Genomic DNA, 19,643 nt, shown 5'->3' with positions numbered 1-19,643 from the left:
CTCAAACTCTACCTGGAAAATTGATCCAGGTCAATTCCATTCCCAAAGCATCTATTAGTTGCCTACTATGTGCTAGCCAAGGCAATTAAATGGGACAGTGGATGGGATACTAAACCTAGAGTCAGAAACCTTGGAGTTCAAATCAGACATTGGTAGCTATATGACTCTGGACAAGTCAATTAACTGCTTATCTTGATTTCCTAATCTGTAAAAATGAACTGGAGAAGGAAATGGCAAATCACTATAGTATCTTTGCCAAGAAAACCCCAAGTGGGATCATGAAGAGTCAGACACAAGTGAAAAATAACTGAACAATAACAACATATCCCAGCCATCGTGCTAAGTGCTAAGGATATAATGGGGGGGGGGAAGGGAGCAAAAGGAACATATTCCATCCTCAAGGGCTTTAAATTCTATTAGGGAAAACTATGTCTATATCAATAAGCCAATACATAATATACGTATATATATGATAAATCCGAAATCATTTTGGGGGAATACTAACAATTGGGACAATTTGGAAAGGTCTCATTGAGAAAGAGAAAGAAAACATTTCATGTGTAGTAGACAGTGCCAAGACAAGGTGTTAGAGTTAAACTCCACATATGGACAACAGCCAGTCTACTCCCTGGAGTAGAGAATACTTAAGGGGGTAAGGAGAATAATTGAATGTTTCTGACAACATTAGTTGGGTCCAGATTATGAAAAGCTTCAAATACTAAATGTCTTAGAGACAATAGACATTGAAACATCTTGAGCAGGAGAATGGCATACTATCAGTTTGGAAACTATGTGTAGGTTGGTTTGAAGAGAGACCAACTATCTACTACAAGTTAAAGCTGATGAAACTTTGAAATAGGATTATGGCTGTGCCAAGGGAGAGAAGAAAATAGATCTGAGAGACACTGTGGAGATAGACTCAAGAGTCTTCAGAATAGGACTTAAATTGAGGGATATCCGGATAATTCAGGCAGTCAAATGGCAAAGTAGAAGGAATGAAGGTTCTAGAGTTAGAGAAACTTCAGTTCAACTTTGGTCACAAACACATGATAGCTGTATAATCTTGGTCGAGGCATTTAACTTTGTCTCAGTTTCCTCACTTGTAAAAGCAGCTAGAGAAGGAAATGACAAAGCACTCCAGTATTTTTTTTTGGCAAAAGGAAGGTTTATTTAGGAGAAGAGATTATAGACAAAATGAAGATATCCAGTAAACACCAGAAATGACAAATATGAAATAAGATGGGAGAGCATAGCAAGAAAAGGGGTACAATAAATGATGGGAAAAGCAAGTTTCCTAGTGGAACTTGCAGTTAGCCAGGAGAAAGAAAACATCCCATGAGACTGGAGTGTGCCCTTAGCAGGTGGACTAAATCCTAAAAGGGATTTAACACCCTAAAAGAGTTAGTTAGCTAAAGGAGAAGTGGGGTTTGATAGGAGAGTCCCAATAAGGCATGGTGGGGTTAGGAGAGACACTACATGGCATGGGGGAGGGGTAAGGAGAAAGACACCTTGAGGCAGAGTTACCATGGCAGACTGATCCAAAGGTCACTCCGGTAATTTTGCCAGGAAAACCCCAAATGAGGTCATGAAATGTTCGACATGACTGAACAACAAAAATCTAAATAATTAAATAGTAACCCAACATGTTAAATAAAGTGATTTGAGACTTCTACCAAGAAAAAAAAAGTGCTATCAAAATCAGAAGTTATTTGTAGCAGTCAGTCAACATTAAGAACCTATTATGTGCCATAAGATCTGGGGATACAAATAATAAAAAGAAAGATAATCCTTGCCTTCAACAAGCTTACAATCTAATGAGGGGACACAACATCAAAAAAAAAAAAAAAAAAGGGGGCAGAAAAGGGAGAGGGGCAGGGAATGAAGAGATTCCAGTTCTGAGAATTCCCTCCATTAAGTGGAGATTCTGGGAGGAAATAAGGATGTCACCACAGAAACACTCCTGATATCTCCTCAAATCCTCGTTCCCACCAGCAAAGATCTCTAGAACTAAGGACATTGCTTATTCTTGGAACAATTGTCTTCCAGGTTCTCAGATCAGAAGTGAAATCTCAATAGCAGCTGCGATGGCTTTCTTCCTAGCCTGCCTGCTTGCTCTCCTCCCTGGTGAGTATGGGAAAAACCCATGTCCTGGGCACAGTTACCTTCCAACCTTGAAAGTAGATACTTTCCCATGTACACTTTGTCAAACGTCATGCAAACATCCTGATTGGTCATACTGGAAAGACACAGAGAAGCCACTTTTATCCTCTCCTTCTAAAATAAAGGCCATACCTAGAGCAGACTTTGCATGCATAAGAATTAATGGAAACTAAAAAGGTCTTTTTTTGGAGGGGGGAATAGAGAGGGAATGTAATGGAGGGGGTGGGAATGGCAGTGGGGCTTCAGAGCAGGGTGCTCAGGTTGAGAACAGGGACCAGAATTAACCAGTTCCAAAGTCACAAGGTCTAGTGAAGAATCTTAGCTGAACATCAGGAGACTAAGCTTTCCTGTAGTCAATTAACAATCAATTAACACGGATTTATTAAGTATTACTCTGTGCTAGGCACTGAGGTGGTACTGGTAACACAGACAGAAAATGAAATAGTCTCAGTTCTTAGGAAAGTTATATTCTATCAGGGGAGTGAGCATGTAGGGAGTTAAATCAAAATAGTTTGGGAGTCAGGGAATCAAGTACTTGGCAAGTGCTGAAAGGGTTTCTTATAAGCTAATGGGAAATATGTTTTGTATAAATTAACATATGTAATGAATATTCTATTTCTTGCCTTATCAATGGAAAGGAGAGAGGGTGGAGGGAGAAAGAGAATTTGGAACTGAAAATAAAATTAAATAAATTTAAAAGCAAAGGAAGGTTTCCTTAGAAGGTAGTACTTGAGTCTCAAAAAGGCAAAGATCCCAATTCTACCACCTTTGTAATCATGGGTTAGTTATTGGTTCTCCATGATTCTCATTTTTCTCATCTGTGAAATAGGAATAGCCTGTTTTATCCAGCAGACAATGATTTTCTAGGGATGAAATAAAATAATCAAGAATGGAGTGCTATGAAAGCTAAACAATACATTCAAAGGGTACTAGTACTTATTTTGTCAATTGTTACCAGCAAGTCATTTTGCATGGGGTTAGGCTGATAGAAGTAATAAGTTATATAACTGTGAAAAATTAGAACTTGCTTCTTATTCACTTGGAAGAGAGGCTGGTTTCATCCCTGATGCTTGCTACCACACATAGACTTCACTTTCTATAGTTCTCAATATATCCCTCTCCTTTTTTTCTCCACAGTGGTTTCTATGAAAAGTCCCATATTTGGCCCAAAAGAGGTGACAAGTATGCCAGGCGGATCCGTCTCCATCCAGTGCTTCTACCCATCCACTTCAGTCAATCGCCATGACCGCAAATATTTTTGTATTCAGAATCGAAGGGGCTCCTGTGAAACCATAGTCTCTACAAATGGCTTTGTCTCAGAGAAATATATGGGGAGAGCCAACATTACCAATTTCCCAAAGAATAGCTCCTTTTTAATAGAGCTTTCACAGCTGGTGGAGGAAGACAGCGGGCTCTACAAGTGTGGCGTGGGCATAAGTAGTCGAGGCCTGTCCTTTGACATCAAGTTGAAGGTGGGACAGGGTAAGCACCAAGATTTCTTCTGCTTCTAGGGCACAGAACTGGGGAAACCAATTTAGGTTACAACAGTACAGATTTAGGTGAAAAACAAGTAATTTCCAGAGAAAGCAGTATATAAAACACTCTCATGGATGTCTTTCCAAGGACAGCTATGAAATCTCCTTCTAAGAGATTTCTTAAAAAGAAGATAAGGGGGGTGGGTCAAGTGTGATCCTGCCTGAACACAAAGGGATGGAGAAGAGAGCCTTTCTAGTTTCCTCTCAAGCCTATGAGATTACTGTACAAGTTTCAGTCATCTAAAATAATTTGGCATAATACACCTCTCCTTCTTGCTTCCTCTTCATTGTATTTCCCAAGGTCACCATAACTAAGAACGTCAGAGGTACACGAGCCTTGTTCTTGTCTTAGACAGGCATCATGGAATAATGGGAAAACACGTTACTTTAGTCAAAGGATCATACTGTGCAGGTCTTAATTTCTTGAAAATTTGGTGACTTCATATATAAAGAGAGGATGAGAACATTTATATCACTTACTTCACTTATTGTGAACTAAGAACTTTACAAATCTGAAACCACAGTAACCATATGAATTTCCATTCTAGTTGTCTGTGGGACTTTGAAGAAGGCATTAATATTTTTGCTATTTAATTTCCCTTTGGTTTAAGATCTTATATGTCCAGAAAGCAATTATAGAATTCACATGTCACATGCCATCCATTAATGTGTATTGGTCCCCTCCTAGAATTCTAGGTGGTGAAAGATAGGATATAGAAAAGGATATTTGGGGCTAGAATGATGGAGAAGGAAAGACAGAAAAGGGTATGTCTGGAACTTGGAGCATTGCTATAGAAAGCAGGTCAAGCTGGAATGCTCACATGAAGGTTCTTGGACAGGCTGAGGATATTGTCTGATGAGGTGAGGGAGATGGAAGAGGGTTTATAGGCGACTCAGAGACAAACTTTACCTATTTTAGAATCTGCCTTGGAATCTGTCCTTTCTGCAAACAATTTTCTAGTATGGTCCTGGTTACAGTGTGATCTAGAGTAGGTTATATTAGAATTTCAATTTTATCAGTTATTAGCAGGTGACTTTGGCAACTTACTTTGCCTTTATGACCCTCAGGCTCTTTATCTATAAAATAAGGAGCAGGGATTCAAAGCATGTCTTTTAGAACCTTTCTATTTTAAATATTGGGATTCTATTTAGCAGAGGTGAGATTTTGGGTAACCTTCGAAACAGCAGTTTCTAGAGAATGTTGGGATGAGAAGCAAGACTGCTAGAGATCAGAGAGTAAATGAATGGGGACGAAGTTGAATTAATAACTGAAGATGACTTTTTGTAAAAGATATATAAAACAATAAGTTGCATGCATATAACTTGTAAATAAAAAGCTATAATAAAAAAAAACAATAGGTTGAGGAAATGGAAAGATCAGGTGAAATCTTTTCTTTTCTTTCTTTTGCTACAAGGCAATTGGGGTTAAACAACTTGCCCAGAATCACATAACTAGTAAGTATTAAGTGTCTGGATTAGGATTTGAACTCAGGCTCTTCTGATTTGAGGGCTGGTGCTCTATCCACTGTGCCATCTAGCTACCCTGAGGTAAAAGCTTTATGAGGACAGGTAAGCCCCCACTACAGGCACTTAAGCAGTACAGTGAATAAAGTGCTAGGCATGGACTCAGAAATGTTCATTTTCCCAAGTTCAAATCTGGTCTGAGACATTTATTAGTTGTGTGGCTCTAGTGAAGTTAGTTAACCCTATCTGCCTCAGTTTTCTCATCTGTAAAATGAGCTGGAAAAGAAAATGGCAAACCACTTCAATATCTTTGCCAAGAAAACCCCCAAGTGGGGAAACAAAGAGTCAGACATGACTGAAAAAAATAACTAAACCAAAGCCCTCAGTAGGTTTCTTTGGTTTTTTTAGGAAGCAGTATAGAGGAAGAATCAGCAGATGGGGAGAAAAGGAAGTTCTTAGTTATTGGAGGTCCCTAACCATAGGTATATTGGAGATGTAGTAGAGAGGAGTAATGCTTTGAACAAGAGTTGAACCAGATGATCTCAAAAGTTCTTTCTAACTCTCAAATTCTACAATTATTTGAGAGGACGGTAAGGGGTTGTGTCAAAATTTGATTAGACATATGCTCTTCTCATTCCTTTCTGGACCCCTACCCAATTCTGTCCTATAGATCCTGATCGCCCTAATAATACTGATGTCATCGTCACTGAAGTGGACAAAACAGTTACCATCAACTGCCCTTTCAGCAAAGAGCATACACAGGACAGGAAGTTCTTATGCAAGAAGGATGGCGAGAGCTGTTCACTGGTTATTGATTCTCTAAATCAAAAGGGCCCTGACTATGAAGAAAGAGTCCGCTTCAAGATCAGTGGTACCGGCAGTGAGGTCTTTGCGGTCATCATCAGCCAGATCAAGAGGCGAGATGTTGGGATGTATATCTGTGGAGTCGGGGAGGAGACAGTCGCTGGATTCCAGAAGAATGTTGAGTTAAAGTTGCTGGAACCTGAGCCTGAACTGGTCTATGCTGAGCAACGAGGGTCAGTGACTCTGAACTGTAAGCTGGGAAGCACAGTGGCAAACGTGCCTAAGTTTCTGTGCCGGATGAGGGCAGATAAGACATGTGACTTGGTCATCAACAGCAAGGGATTTGTAAGTAATGCCACTCATGGAAGAATCCTACTTAGCCCTACAAATGAGGCTGGATCCTTCAGCATCATGATTATGCAAGTGAGGAAAGAAGATGCAGGTCTATACCAGTGTGGAGCCCAGAAAGATGGTCAACCTTCTGAAGAAGGGCCAGTTCAAACTCTACAGCTCTTCGTCTCTGAAGGTGAGACAGGAGAATTAGGGGTGGAAGAGGCCAGACAATTGATAATTGTTCTCAATCTTTCATGCACCAAAGTTTAGACTTTACAGGGCCCAAGACATAGAAGGCTTGGTTCCTGTCTTCAGGGAGCCTCTAAGCCTCCCTCTATTTTCCCAATATCCTTGCTTAGTTTCCTCAGCACAAATAATTGGAAAAGGGAGAGGTCAAGGCAAAATTTAAGCCTTCCTATTTTATTCCTCATTTGTGGTTGTGGTAAGAAATTTGGAAACAAAGAAAAAGTCCCTGGCTGAAACAGACTTTGTGTATTATGTATGATTTCATTTGTCTGGGTCCTCCCTTTCCCCAATGGCAGAAACATCAAAAGTGCCAATCTGAGAATCCTAAAACCACATCAAGGCCCAGTGGACTCCATCCTATTTCTCTCCCTACTTCCTAGACTAGACTGTATCTTCTCTCTCTTATACATGTGTGTCCAGGTTGAGAATGATGGGAAAGAATGAGTATGTGGTGGAGGGGAAAAAAGTAAGCTTATTTTACCTGCATACTTTTCCTGAGAAGTTGATTAATTTTCTGTATTTTAATATCTCTCACCTCTCTCAGTCAGAGTTATTCCTTCTTAATAATAAGAATAATTTACAGGAAGTCAGAAGTCACATTAAAATAAAATATGAATTTCATTTTCTGGCTTCCTGTAAAATATTCTTCTCTTATTTTAATGTGACTTTCAAATGCCTCTAAAATCTGAGGATGGATGGGCTGAGGGAGGGAAACTTTAGTTTTCTCCTATAGTAAGTGGATCTAGGAGTAATCGTTGCAATTCTCATTCTGCTTAGGGATTGGTGAGGGGAAAACAGAAAGAGGACACTAGCAATAAGTCAGCCGAGATCATGGGAAGAAAAGCTCTGGGTGTGAAAGATTATGACTATACCAAGATCTCTCTGGCCAATCTCTGTCTTGCTTTCAGAGACCACTGTCCCAAAGACTCCCTTGGTGGTGAAAGGTCCATCTGGTGGCTCTGTGTCAGTAACTTGTCACTACAATCCCAAAGAGAACAACACCCTGAAATACTGGTGCAGATGGAAGAGCAGCAGTCATTGCACTAAGCTGATAGACAATCTGGGAATGGTGAATGATTCCTATGAGGGAAGAGTGGCCCTGTTGGACCAGCCACAGAATGGCACCTTCACTGTTATACTCAATCAGCTGACCCCTCAAGATGCAGGTTACTATTGGTGTCTCAGCAACGGAGAGCACAACAGGAAATCTACTGTGAAGATTGAGATCACTGAAGGTAGGAAATGGGTCAAGGGCAAAGGGAGAGGTAATCTGGAGTCTGTGGACAGGCCCTATCCAGGGACTCCCCAGGTGAAGAGCTCCAGGCACTTATGTTCAGAATTATACCACATTGGCTATTTTCCCTTCCACATATATTTTGACAACTTCCCCCAATCAAAATTCCAAATTAGTTTTTTCCCCTTCAATTCCATTACAAAATAATCCTGAGTAGGATAAAAGGTTAGGGAAATCTAAATTTCCAGACAATGTCACTGTATAAGACACAGTCATCTTCTACACATTGAGGCTCAATACCTAAGTATCTCCCTAAACCAGCATTCTTCCCCATTCTTTCTACAAGAACCTTTCCCCAATCCCTATCAATGCCAGTGACTTTCCCCTGCTGATAATCTCCAGTCTGTAGATGTCTTGTTTGTACATAGTTGTTTATATATTATCTCCTCTATTAGATTATGAAATCCTTGAGAACAGGGTCTGGTTTTTTGTTTTGTTTTGCCTTTTTATGTATTTCTAGTGCTTGGCGTAGTTCCTGGAAGGTAGAAGATACTTAATAAATGTCTGGTGATTGGCTGGCTGACAAATAGAGTCATGATTTTTATTCAAACAGACCAACCAGTCTTCTATACTAACTAAAAATCTGAAAGGGAGCAAAAGCACATTGATGTCAATGCATCCATCCCTTTTTGACTCAGTCCTATGGATGTCCAGGAAGTCAATGTCAGTGGCAACAAAATACTAGAATATCATTATTATTTAAATAGAGGCAATTCATTGTAGTGCCAGGATTGTTAAGTCTGGTGAAAAATTACATACATGTCCGCCATTGGAGGGCCAACCTTGTTAAGTGTTAAGAAGCTCATCTCTAGAAAACTGGCCACTTAGATAAGGTTTGTAGGGATGAGGTGGGGATTTGGCCATAGCAACTAATGAAAAAAAAAACATTTATTAAGATTTAGAGGGGTCCTATTTGATTATTAGCTGAAGATATACCTATACTCAAGCAAACATCCTTGAAATATCAAAGTTATTTTATTTGAACATCTATTACATGTTATATATAATTCTCCCCTAACTCCATGACTCATTATGGCTTAAAGGTGATCCTGGAGGTTGTTTCACAGACTGTTTCAGGAGAGCACCTTCAAATGCATCAATCATGACTAGGCTCAGTTGCACACATGAGATGGTTCAATTCTTTTAGTGCCCACTGATTACATCCATGGTCTTTGTTGTTGTAGGTGTCCTCTTCTTTTTTTGAGGAGAAGAGGCCAAGTCTGAGCAGGGCTCCTCAATAATAAACAGTATATTCATCTGAATAATATTGATTTTGTCACTTCTTAGCTATGTAAGATGTTTAATCCCTATGAACTTCAGTTTCCTTATTCATAAAACAATAATAATAATAATAATACCTTCCTGCATACTTCATAATAGGATTGGAGTGAGGAAGAATTACCCAGCCAGTGAGAATTTATTAAGCATATATTATGTGCCATGCCCTGTACCACTGGGGGTAATCTGCCCCCTGAGCAGCTCAAATTGACTTTCCATTCCTCTTTGGTAAAAGCAAGAGTCTGGGTTCTTACTCCAAAAAATATTCAAAAAAATAAAACAATTTCAATTTCTTGAGGACTTTCTTTTCTTTTACATTTTCAATAGTATTTTATTTTTCCAAATATATGTAAAGATAGTTTTCAATATTCATTTTTGTAAGACTTTGTGTTCCAATTTTTCTTTTTTCTCTCTTATTGTCCCCTGCCCCAAGACAGCAAGCAATCTAAAATAGGTTAAATTTGTGCATTGCTTTTAAGTTTTTTCCATATTTGTCATGTTATACAAGAAAAATCAAACCCAAAGGGAACAAAATCTGAGAAAGAAAAAAGAAAACAAACAAAAGTAAAAATACTGTGCTTTGATCTATATTCAGTCTCCACAAGTCTCCCTTTAGATATAGATGGCATTTAAGGAATTTATTTTCTATGGAAATGAAATAAAAAATGTAAAAACAATACTTAACCTGAAAGTATGCTAATAAATCTAAGCTCTTGTTAATGTAACTAGCCTAGTTCAGTAAATCAGTTAACAAGTATTTTTTAAAGAAGTTATGTTAAAACTCTGTGCTATATGTGAGGGACACAAAGAAAGGCAAAACTACAGTCCCTACCATTAGGAAGCTTACATTCTTTTTTTTAAAATGTATTTTATTTTTCCTCGGTTAAAGTCAAGAAAATTTTTAGTATTAATTTTTTAAAAAAGATTTGAATTCTAAATGTTTCTCCCTCCCTCCTGCCCTTCTCTTTTCTGAAGATAGTAGGTAATTTGAATATCATTTTTACATATGCTATTATGTAAGACATCTCCATATTAATCACAGTTGTAAAAGAAGAAACTGATCAAAATGGGAAAAAAGAACCATGAGAAAGAATAAAGTAAGTGAAAAAAATATGCTTTGATCTACATTCAGAGTACATCAGTTCTTTATCTGGATAAGGATAACATTTTCCTTTGTGAGTCCTTTGTATTTATCTTGGATTATTGCGTGGCTGAGAAGGTCTGAATCATTCATAGCTGATCATCACATGGCATTGCCGATAATGTGTAGAATGTTTTCCTGCTTCTGATCATTTCCCTCAGTTCATATTAGTCTTTCCAGGTTTTTCTGAAATCTTCCTGTTCATTTCTTATTGCATAATAGGATTCCAATAGGGACCTTGCATTCTAACAGAAGAGACAACATACAAATGACTCTGTGCATTTAAGATATATCGAATATAGGTAGACAGTAATCACAGAGAGAAGACACTAACAATTATGGGAGAAGAAAGAGACTAAGAAAGCTCTCCTGATGAGTATAAGATTTGAGCTGAGTCTTGAAGGAAGCCAAAAGAAACTAAAAGCAAGTGGTGAGAGGGCAAGGGCATACCAGCTATGGATGATAACTAGTGAAAGGCAAGAAGTCTAGAGAATGAAAAAAAGCCCCATGTCATTGGATTACAGAATATACAGAGAGAAGAAGATTGAAAAGATAGAAAGGGGCCAAGTTGAAACAAACTTTAAAAGCCAAACAGAATTTTCTGTTTGATCCAGGAGAGCCACTAGAATTTATTGAGTAGGAGGGTAACATGGTTAACCCATTCTTTAGCTCATCACAATCATGAGCAGGAGGAATCTTAGATACTTCTGAATGGACCTTCCTTCTGACACCCTTCCTCTCACTACCTCATCATCACCTTAGCCTTCTTCTCCTTTGTTCCCAGGTCAACCACTCTTAATAGAGCCAAAGACTGTCACAGGCCAGCTGGGGAAGCCTCTCAACATTGCCTGCCACTTCCCCTGCAAGTTTTATTCCTATGAGAAATACTGGTGCAAATGGAGCAACCAGGGATGTAAGACCCTGGCCAGTCAGGAGGAGGGTAACAGCAATGCCTTTGTGGACTGTAATCAAAGCAGCAAGATTGTTTCTCTCTCCCTGAACCCTGTCACAAGAGCCCATGAAGGATGGTATTGGTGTGGGGTGAAGAAGGGCCAGCAATATGGACAGACAGCTGCAGTCTATGTGTCTGTGGAAGAGGGTAAGCCTTGTCTGGAGAGTAGAATCCAGGCAACAGCCTGACTTCTAATCTGGGGCCAGTCCTTTATCTCTTGTAGTGCCCTCTTCTCTCTGTCTCTCTCTGTCTCTCTCTCTCTCTCTTTCTTTCTGTTTCTGCCTGTCTCTGTCTCTGTCTCTGTGTCTCTGTCTCTGTGTCTCTGTCTCTCTCTCTCTCTCTCTTTCTCTTTCCCTCTCATTTGTTTGTATCATTCATTCATTCAACACTTATGATGTATCAAATACACTCAAGGTACTTTGATAGATGCTTGATTATCAGTGTAATGAAAAGAGTACTGTATATGAAGCCAGAAACACGAGTTCAAATCTTAGCCCAGGAATTTATTACCTGGGTGACATTGGACAAGTTATTTTTTCTGTCTAGACTTCCATCTTCCATCATCATCTATAGAATGAAGAGGATAGAAATAGAGGACTTTTGAGGATATTTCTAGTCCCTAATCTTTACCCCACAAAATTCTTTTGTCAACAATGTGATGCGAAAGTAAGAGTTTAGCGTAGGAACATGGAGGTGGAGGTGGAGTTTGCTCTTTAAGGTCTGATGTCTCAGGTGTACCACCTGGTAAAGGCACTGACTGGATCCCTGGCTCTCCCCCGAGGCACTCCTTAGGAGCCATTTCAAGCATGTGCTATTGTCAGATTACCAGCAGAGGGCAACATTTCCAGATTTAGTCAACCCTACTTCCCTATGATAGGTAGTAGAACTTTGTGGTTTGAATGGGATGTCTTCTTTCTTTGAAGAAACCAGCCTCAACATATACATAGGAAGACACTTAAGGGGGGCTTTGAGGATGATAATGTAGTAAACCTTAATAGAAAGAGACAGTTTCAAAGAAGCAGAAGGGAGCTTCTTATTCCTCTTTGGCTTCTCTTCCACTATAGTGGATAATCCTTTGTGGAAAGAGTACAGGTTTTGGGGTCATAGGTTTTGGCTTCAACTTATTGTCAGGATATAATATGTGCCCCTTACTCCAGCTGAGAAAGTTACATGTGCAATTTTTGAGCAAATCATTGAATTTCTCTGGCTCCCAGTCTCATCTTAAGATGAGGGAGTTGAACTAGATGGACTCTGAGGTCCCTTTGAAGTCCAGATGTATGATCCCACAATCCCTCTGCTCCAGTATTCATTGACTGAGGTACCTCAAGGACTTTGGATAGGTTCCCTGACACCTGAAACTCAAATGTTTCTTTTCCCCAACTTTGAGGTAAATCCTTCCAGGACTATCCTATCCACAAGTAGATCCCCAAGATTGAGAAGAGAACACTGCTGTTAACTGATCTTCAAATCAAGGACCACTCAGCAAACATTTCTTAAGCACCTGGTCCCATGTGTCAGGCACTATGCTAGGCACTCTGGGTATACAAAGATGAAGATAGCTCCTTCAAGAAACTCTACCTACATGAGCCCAAATAAATATAGGCCAAGATACAGTGTGAGGAAAGGCAAAAGAGGGATCTCCAGGTCTAGGAACTCTGAAAAAATTAGAGAATGGAGAGAGCACTTCTAGGCAGAGGGAAATCAGGGAAGGCTTCCAAGAGGAAGTGACATCTAAGCTGGACTCTGAAGGAAAAGGAGGAGTTTAACAAGTGAAGATGACTAACTGGAATGAGCTGAGAAATCAGGAATACACAGTCAGATGGGGAATGGTTAGCAATCTGGTTCACCTGAAGCATGGTAGAGAAATCTAAAGAGAAGCAGAAGAAAGTGAGACTGCGTAGGGAAGATGGAACTCAGTATGAAATGTCTTCAAAGCCAGACTGAAAAATATGTATTTTACTCTGTAGGCAATTAAAATCCACTAAAGAGTCCCTAATTTCTCTTAATCTTCTTCCTCATTGATAAAATGAGGAGATTGGATCCTAAATAATTTGTCAGGTCTCTTCCAGCTCTTCTAGTCTTGAGTCCATGATCTTACCACTAGGTTTTTTTCAAGCTGAAAGTGGCTATTCTTTTTCTTCTGTATAACCTATAACTTATGCTCTGTTCTGCCCAGGCTCCAAGGATGTTGTCCAGCCAGTCAATGCTGTGTTAAATGAAGATGCTGTGCAGCCTGAAGTCAGAGGCAAAGGAATTGAGGAGCCTACAGTTGAGGGGAGGTTAGAAAGTTCACTCCTTTTGCTAGGGACGAGTTATTCCGGAGCAGATCCCAGGCAGGGTTACACGAAGGCACCAAGTTTACTTGAGAAATTCCTCAACTTCTTGGCTTGAATATGCAAAAGGTTGAAGCTATATCCATAGTCTTATTTCTTGCTTTAGAGGCTCCTTTTCCTTTTCTTTTTCTTTTTTTTTAAAGAAGGTCCTTTTTTGAAAGCATAGAAGTTCTAATTATGTCCCATTGGTACTCTATCCCTATGGGAAATGTTTTAGAATTCAAATCATTTCAATTCTAGGGAGAAGGAAGGAATTCAGAATGTAGAGACAGTACAACTCCTATTCAAGCCAAACCTTCAAGGAAAAGAGTTCCAGAATTAAAATAAGAACTCTGGAATATTAATTGGCTGGATAAGAAGGAGCACTCATTTTGGAGTTTAAACATCTGGCTTTGGTTTCCACTTATACCGTTACCTATATGTATGACCTAGAGTTCAGTATTCTCTAAAAGTAAAAGGGTTGGACCAGGGAAATCCCTTAGATTCTTTCTGGCTTTTATGATCTATTTAATATGCTCTCAAAGTTTTAACAGGCACTGGGACATAGAAAAGTCTGACCTCCCACTTGTCTTTTAGTCAGCATGGAGCACCTTTTATTTTTGCCATTTCACCCTCCCTATTGCTAGCCTTCTTCCATCACCTTATGTCTCATTCCAGCACCGAGGAACACAGCGGAAGCTCAAGAATTCTGGTCTCAACCCTAGTGCCTGTGGCCCTGGTGTTAATCGTGGGTGCAGTAGCATTAGGAGTAGTCAGAGCCCGTTATCGGAGGTTCAGTGGTGAGTTTACTATGTCATTCTCCAACACCCTAACACACAAACTCTTTAACTAAATAATAAAATCACATTTGGAGGGAGGATGGGATATTCTTCCCATAAAAGGTGGCATTTGAACTGGAATTTAAAGGAAGTTAGGGATTCTGAGTTGGAAGTGAAGGTGGAGAACATTTCAAGTAGGGGATGCAGCCTATACAAAGGCTAAGAGGTGAGAAATGGGACATCAATGTTTAAAGAAGAGCAAAAACGTCACTTTAGCTGGACCCTAGATAATCAAAATCACATGTCAGGACCACTCTTCCTTAAAAAAAAAAAAAAAGTCTACTTACAGAGAGGAAAGAGATGCAATTATCATGCAAAGGTAATTTTTGTTCAGCTTTAGAAAATAATCAGACCCTCAATTCATCCTAGGCTGTGGTATAGAGTTCTCAAAGTTCTTCTTTTGAATTTCCAAGGGTTTTTGAAGCAACATTCAAGGTGACTCATGGATACAGTCCTGGACATAGAGTCAGGAAAACCCGAGTACAAATCTGGCTTCAGAAATTTATTTAGCTAAGGGACACTGGACAAGTAATTTAATGTCTGTTTAACTCAATTTCCCCAACTGTAAAAATGGGGATAATAATAGCACCTTACAGGTGGTTGTGAGGATGATATTTAGTAAGTGCTTTGGAAACTTTATTATTATTCCCCTTCTTCTCTTCCTCCCTATACCTAATTTCTCTTCCTCGCACAGATCGAATTTCGGTTGGAAGCTACAGAACTGACATCAGTATGTCAGAATTAGAGAATCCCAGGAAGTTTGGAGCCAATGAGAACACTGGAGCTTCTGTTCAAGAGACTACTTTAGGAGAAGATGGTATGATCTTCCACTCAAGGGAGTCTTCAGGAGTGTGCTTTAGGACTCTATGGGGAGAACAGAGTCTGGAGGGGAGTGTGTAAAAAAGGCAACCTGGTCTAAGACAAAATGGTATTGTGGTATTCTGAAGCAGAGGACCCGGGCTTTGAACAACAATTCTGTCACTGAGTATTTGTGTCACCACTGCCAAGTCACTTAACTCCTCTGGGCTCCAACTCTAGATGGGAATGTTTCTCAGTTATAACATGAAAGGATTGAGTTAGATGATTTCTGAGCTAATGATTTCTGGCTCTAAAATAGGGCAGCAATATTAGGCTTGGGGAGAGAGACTTTTTTGCCTGGGAATTTCTAATTGGTCTTTCACTCTTTCCATAGAATTCATCACTCAGACTGAAAACCCTGAGGAAATCCAAGAACCTAAGCAAGTCAAAAGGGTAAGAAAAGAAACTGGTGATTTTACCAAACGAAGATGAGAAATTAATCATTGAGCATTGAATAAAATTTTTAGTTCTTCCTTTGTGGGCTATAAGACACCAGTATAGTGCAAAAACCTCTTCATAAAATATTAGTCTTATCTTGTTTCTGAGGGTAATGGAGTGATGCTGTGTGTGCAGGGGAGGGGAGAGGAAGGAAAGGGAGGGGTGCCAGGTGGGCTGCATTTACAGCTAGCTCTTCCCTTTTGAGTAGGAGGTAGGAAAAAGCTGTGAAAATGCAGTATAATAATAGATATCAAGTGATCAGGTGGTATATTTTTCCCCTGAGTATTGGACCAGATTGGCTGTGCCATTTAAAGGTGCTACTCAACACATTTTTAAGTATAGATAGTTTCCAATAAAGAGAGAGTTGAGGATGCCCACTCAGATGCTACAATACCTTTAATCATGAATGAATCTGATAATTAGGCAGTCACTAAGATTCAAGTACAGTATGAGCACTGGGGTACAAATACAAAAATGAGACAGTTCCTGCCCTTAAGAACTTAAATTCTAATAAGAAAAACAATTCGTAGTCTTGCCAATAATGTTGCATTTCCTTGGATTAGGTATGACTCTCTTTTGGCTTTTCTATGCAAGAAAAATACTCTCCCTCTCTCTTTTCTTTCTCTGTCTATATGCCTGTTTCACTTTCTGCCTCTGTGTCTCTCTGGGCCCTGCTTCCCTCCCCTCCCTGTTTCTTTCCTTCCCCATCTCCATCTCTTTGTCTTTCCATCTCTTCTCTGTGTTTCTGTCTCTCTGTCTCCCTCTCTGTCTCCCCCTCTCCTTTTGTGTGTGTCTCTCTGTCTCTTTGTCTGTGTGTGTTTGTGTCTACCTGCCTCTGTCTTTCTCTATCTCTGTCTCTCCCCCTCTGTGTGTGCATTTCTTTGTGTCTCTGTCTCTGTGTCTCTCTGTCTCTCTCTTTCTCTCTCTGTCTCCCTCTATCTCCCGCTCTTTTTCTCCTCTCTCTCTCTCTTTCTTTTCTTCTTCCCTTCATCCCTCTCCCTTCCTCCCTCTTTCTCTCTTTCCCTCCTTTCTTCCTTCTCTGTCTCTCCCTCCCTTTCTCTCTCCATCTCCCCCCACTTTGTCTCTCTTTGTCCCTCTCCTTGTCTCTCTATGTCTCTCTCTTTCTCTCCTCTCCCTCTTTTTCCCTCTTCTTTCTCTCCCTCTCCTTCTCCTTCTCTCCCTCTTTCTCCCTCCCCCCTCTCTTCTTCTTCTCTTTCTCCCTCTCATTCTCTCCCTTCATCCTCTCTTTCTTCATCCTCTCTTTCTTCATCCTCTCTCTCCTTCTTCCTCCCTCCCTTCATCCCTCTCCTTTCCTCCTTTTTCCTCTCCATCCCTCTTTCCTCTTTCTCTGTCCCTTCCACTCCCTTTGTCTTCCCCATCTCTCTCTGTCTTTCTGTCTATGTGTCTCTTTTTCTCTCTCTTCTTTCTCTCTCCTTCTTCTTTCTCTCCCTCTCCTTCTCCTTTTCTGTCTCCCTTCCTCCCCTCTCTTTCTCTCCCTTCCCCCTCTCTATCTCCCTCTCTCTCTCTCCCTCCCTCCTTTTCTATCCCCCCTCTGTCTGTCTCTCTTTCTATCTCCTTTTCTTTCTCCCTTCCTTTCCACATGGTCATGCATGCATGTCTGTCTGGCCATACCTACCCATACTGAGGGCAAAAGGCAAATGCTCTGGTTGTATTGAACTGTTTTTTCTATATCCATCATGGATAAAGGCTAACAGGATCTGTTCCACACCATGAGTTAAAAGAATATAGTAAGACCAGGGCAGGGATTTTTAGGGGTTTCTATGTTTTAATCCTCAGAATAGCTCCATCCCTCTCTATCTGTATTCCTTCCTCCATCACCTATCTGCAAGAATAGTGGGAAAGATGACAACTATAAATGGGTTTAATGGGGGGGGGGGTCATGGCTCAATAAAGCAGGCAATGGTTATGCCTCTTGTGTACTTTGGAAGTGGGGGCAATGATTTTAGAAGATTTTAGAAGAATCCTGTTCACTCCTCATTCTTCCCTCCCGACTGACACAAAAAGAACTGAAACCTGTTGTTTCTCCTCTAGTCTTCCAAGGAAGAGGCAGATATGGCCTACACCGCCTTCCTGCTGCAGTCGAACAACATGGCCAATGAAATTCCCTTGGATGGCCCCAGTGATGCTTAACCAGATTCCCCTGTCTGCATCCTGTCTCACATCACCCTCCTTCTCTGGCTCAATCATTTGCATGACTTCCAGAATCACCTTTTTTAGACCCTGTCAGCACTCCCTCTGCACGACTGCCCTCCTCCCCTTCCCTTGATTTTGTTGGCTCCTTTCCCAGAGTTTGTGGCTAGGGTGACTTTACTAATTTTCTCCCTCATCTTCTTCTCTGAGAAGGCAGGGGATCCAAAAATTCATCAGCTTAATTTCCACTGAGTTGTCCCACCAACAGCAATGTATGGGAGGGACCTTATAGAAACTGCTTTGCTTTTAGAGGGATTGGGAATTAAAACATTTCTTTGCACTTCTAGCCAGAAGAAGTCAATGGGATCTAAGATCTTCCTGTCAATCATCATTCCATACTTAGCTGATTAAAGGGACTTTTTCCTCCCTTCTGTGGAAACTTCAATCTTTACTGTAGAAAGAAGTTGCTTGTTATGCGACAAAACCCTAATATCTTACATGGATACTCTTACATAGTTTATATTTCTATTGGAATTCAGAGAAATCTTGACTATCAGAGCTAGAAAGAACTATAGCGATAGTGCAGTCCACCCAACAAATTTTACAGAAAAGGGAACTTTGGTTCATGAGGGAAATTCCTTTTCTTAGGGAAAGAAAGCTGAGTTAGGACTAGAAGCTACATGTAGTTCTTCCCACTCTATCATTGCTGGAAGGCAGATTTGCCACTTTAGAAAAAGGAGAGAATTGAGAACAGAGACTTGGAAATGCTCTGGAGCCTTGTAGCAAGATTCTATCTTTCCTGGATATTGAATAAAGGGAAGACTAATAACACATCACTCTACAAATTGACAAGGTGGGGAAAGGCCTGTGACTAAGGAGGGGAAGAGGATGATGTTCAATAAATGAATTCGGGTTTTTTTTTTATTAGAGCATTTAACTCTAAGACTGGAGAAGGAAATGGCAAACCAATCCAATATCTTTGCCAAGAAAATGCTAAATGAGGCCATGAAGAGCCAAAGAGTTGGACATTACTGAAACCACTGAACAATAACAATACCCTAAGGCAACATCCATGGGTAACAAGCTGATACTTCACTAATTCAGGCTATTAATTGATTAAATATCATGATTATCATTGTTCCAACTGCACTTAAGTTGGGTTCCTTCTCAAAGATAAATTGGGTACTTATCTTTGTCAGTCAGTATTTTGCTGAGGCAGTTGGGGTTAAGTGACTTGTCCAGGGTCTCACATCCAGGAAATAATAAGTGTCTGAGGTCACATTTGAACTCAGGTGCTCTTTCCTGATTTCAGGACTGGTGCTCTATCCACTGCACCACCTAGCTGCCCCAGATAGTCTTTGATTTTAAAGAGCCCATTCTCAATGACATTCTAACACACCTCTCCATCTAGACCTTCTCACTGCCCTCACAAATTTTGCAGATCCTTCACAAAATTTCTAGTTCTCAAGTCCAAGAAAGGAGAAGTATATTCTAATCTCAAAACACAATCCGAAACATCACCATTTGAGGGTCATAAGATTCTACTTTGGAATCTAACTAAACTGGGGTCAAATTGAATTTTATTGAATTGAATCCCTAACTCAGACAAGTCCTTTGCATTTATAAAATTCTATTATCAAAACTTCCCTCCCACACTTTTGGTCTTGGTTTCCTATGGAATAAGTAGGAGTCTTATCTTCATTCTATAAGAGGAGCTAAAGTCAGAGACAGGTTCAGCAATTTGCCTACAATGGCACCAGAAGATAATGGTAGAGTCTGGTGTTCTTTCTACTTAATTGTGGTGCACAGATATGACATCTTTTAGCGAGCAACTGGCA

The 19,643-nt window shown here is 40.1% G+C and overlaps 1 protein-coding gene across 3 annotated transcripts in view; it reads left to right on the top strand.

Annotated features, from left to right (window-relative positions):
- The window catches only part of PIGR (polymeric immunoglobulin receptor), a 28,348-nt gene extending 10,098 nt beyond the window's left edge, over positions 1 to 18,250 (top strand). For all 3 annotated transcript variants that reach the window (XM_012547832.3, XM_012547830.3, XM_012547831.3), the window contains 10 exons: positions 2,047 to 2,124; positions 3,298 to 3,642; positions 5,830 to 6,489; positions 7,451 to 7,777; positions 11,040 to 11,354; positions 13,384 to 13,486; positions 14,198 to 14,319; positions 15,053 to 15,175; positions 15,551 to 15,609; positions 17,707 to 18,250. In XM_012547832.3, the coding sequence (XP_012403286.1) occupies positions 2,085 to 2,124; positions 3,298 to 3,642; positions 5,830 to 6,489; positions 7,451 to 7,777; positions 11,040 to 11,354; positions 13,384 to 13,486; positions 14,198 to 14,319; positions 15,053 to 15,175; positions 15,551 to 15,609; positions 17,707 to 17,805 (2,193 nt within the window). In that variant the 5' untranslated portion in view covers positions 2,047 to 2,084 and the 3' untranslated portion in view covers positions 17,806 to 18,250. The remainder of the gene's footprint in view (positions 1 to 2,046; positions 2,125 to 3,297; positions 3,643 to 5,829; positions 6,490 to 7,450; positions 7,778 to 11,039; positions 11,355 to 13,383; positions 13,487 to 14,197; positions 14,320 to 15,052; positions 15,176 to 15,550; positions 15,610 to 17,706) is intronic.
- The last annotated feature ends 1,393 nt before the right edge of the window (positions 18,251 to 19,643 follow it).

This window comes from Sarcophilus harrisii, chromosome 4 (genome assembly GCF_902635505.1).
Source record: "Sarcophilus harrisii chromosome 4, mSarHar1.11, whole genome shotgun sequence".
In the NCBI taxonomy this organism is placed as follows: Eukaryota; Metazoa; Chordata; class Mammalia; order Dasyuromorphia; family Dasyuridae; genus Sarcophilus; species Sarcophilus harrisii.
The sequence above is the reverse complement of the archived record's forward strand: the minus strand, read 5'-3'. Positions and strand labels throughout refer to the sequence as shown.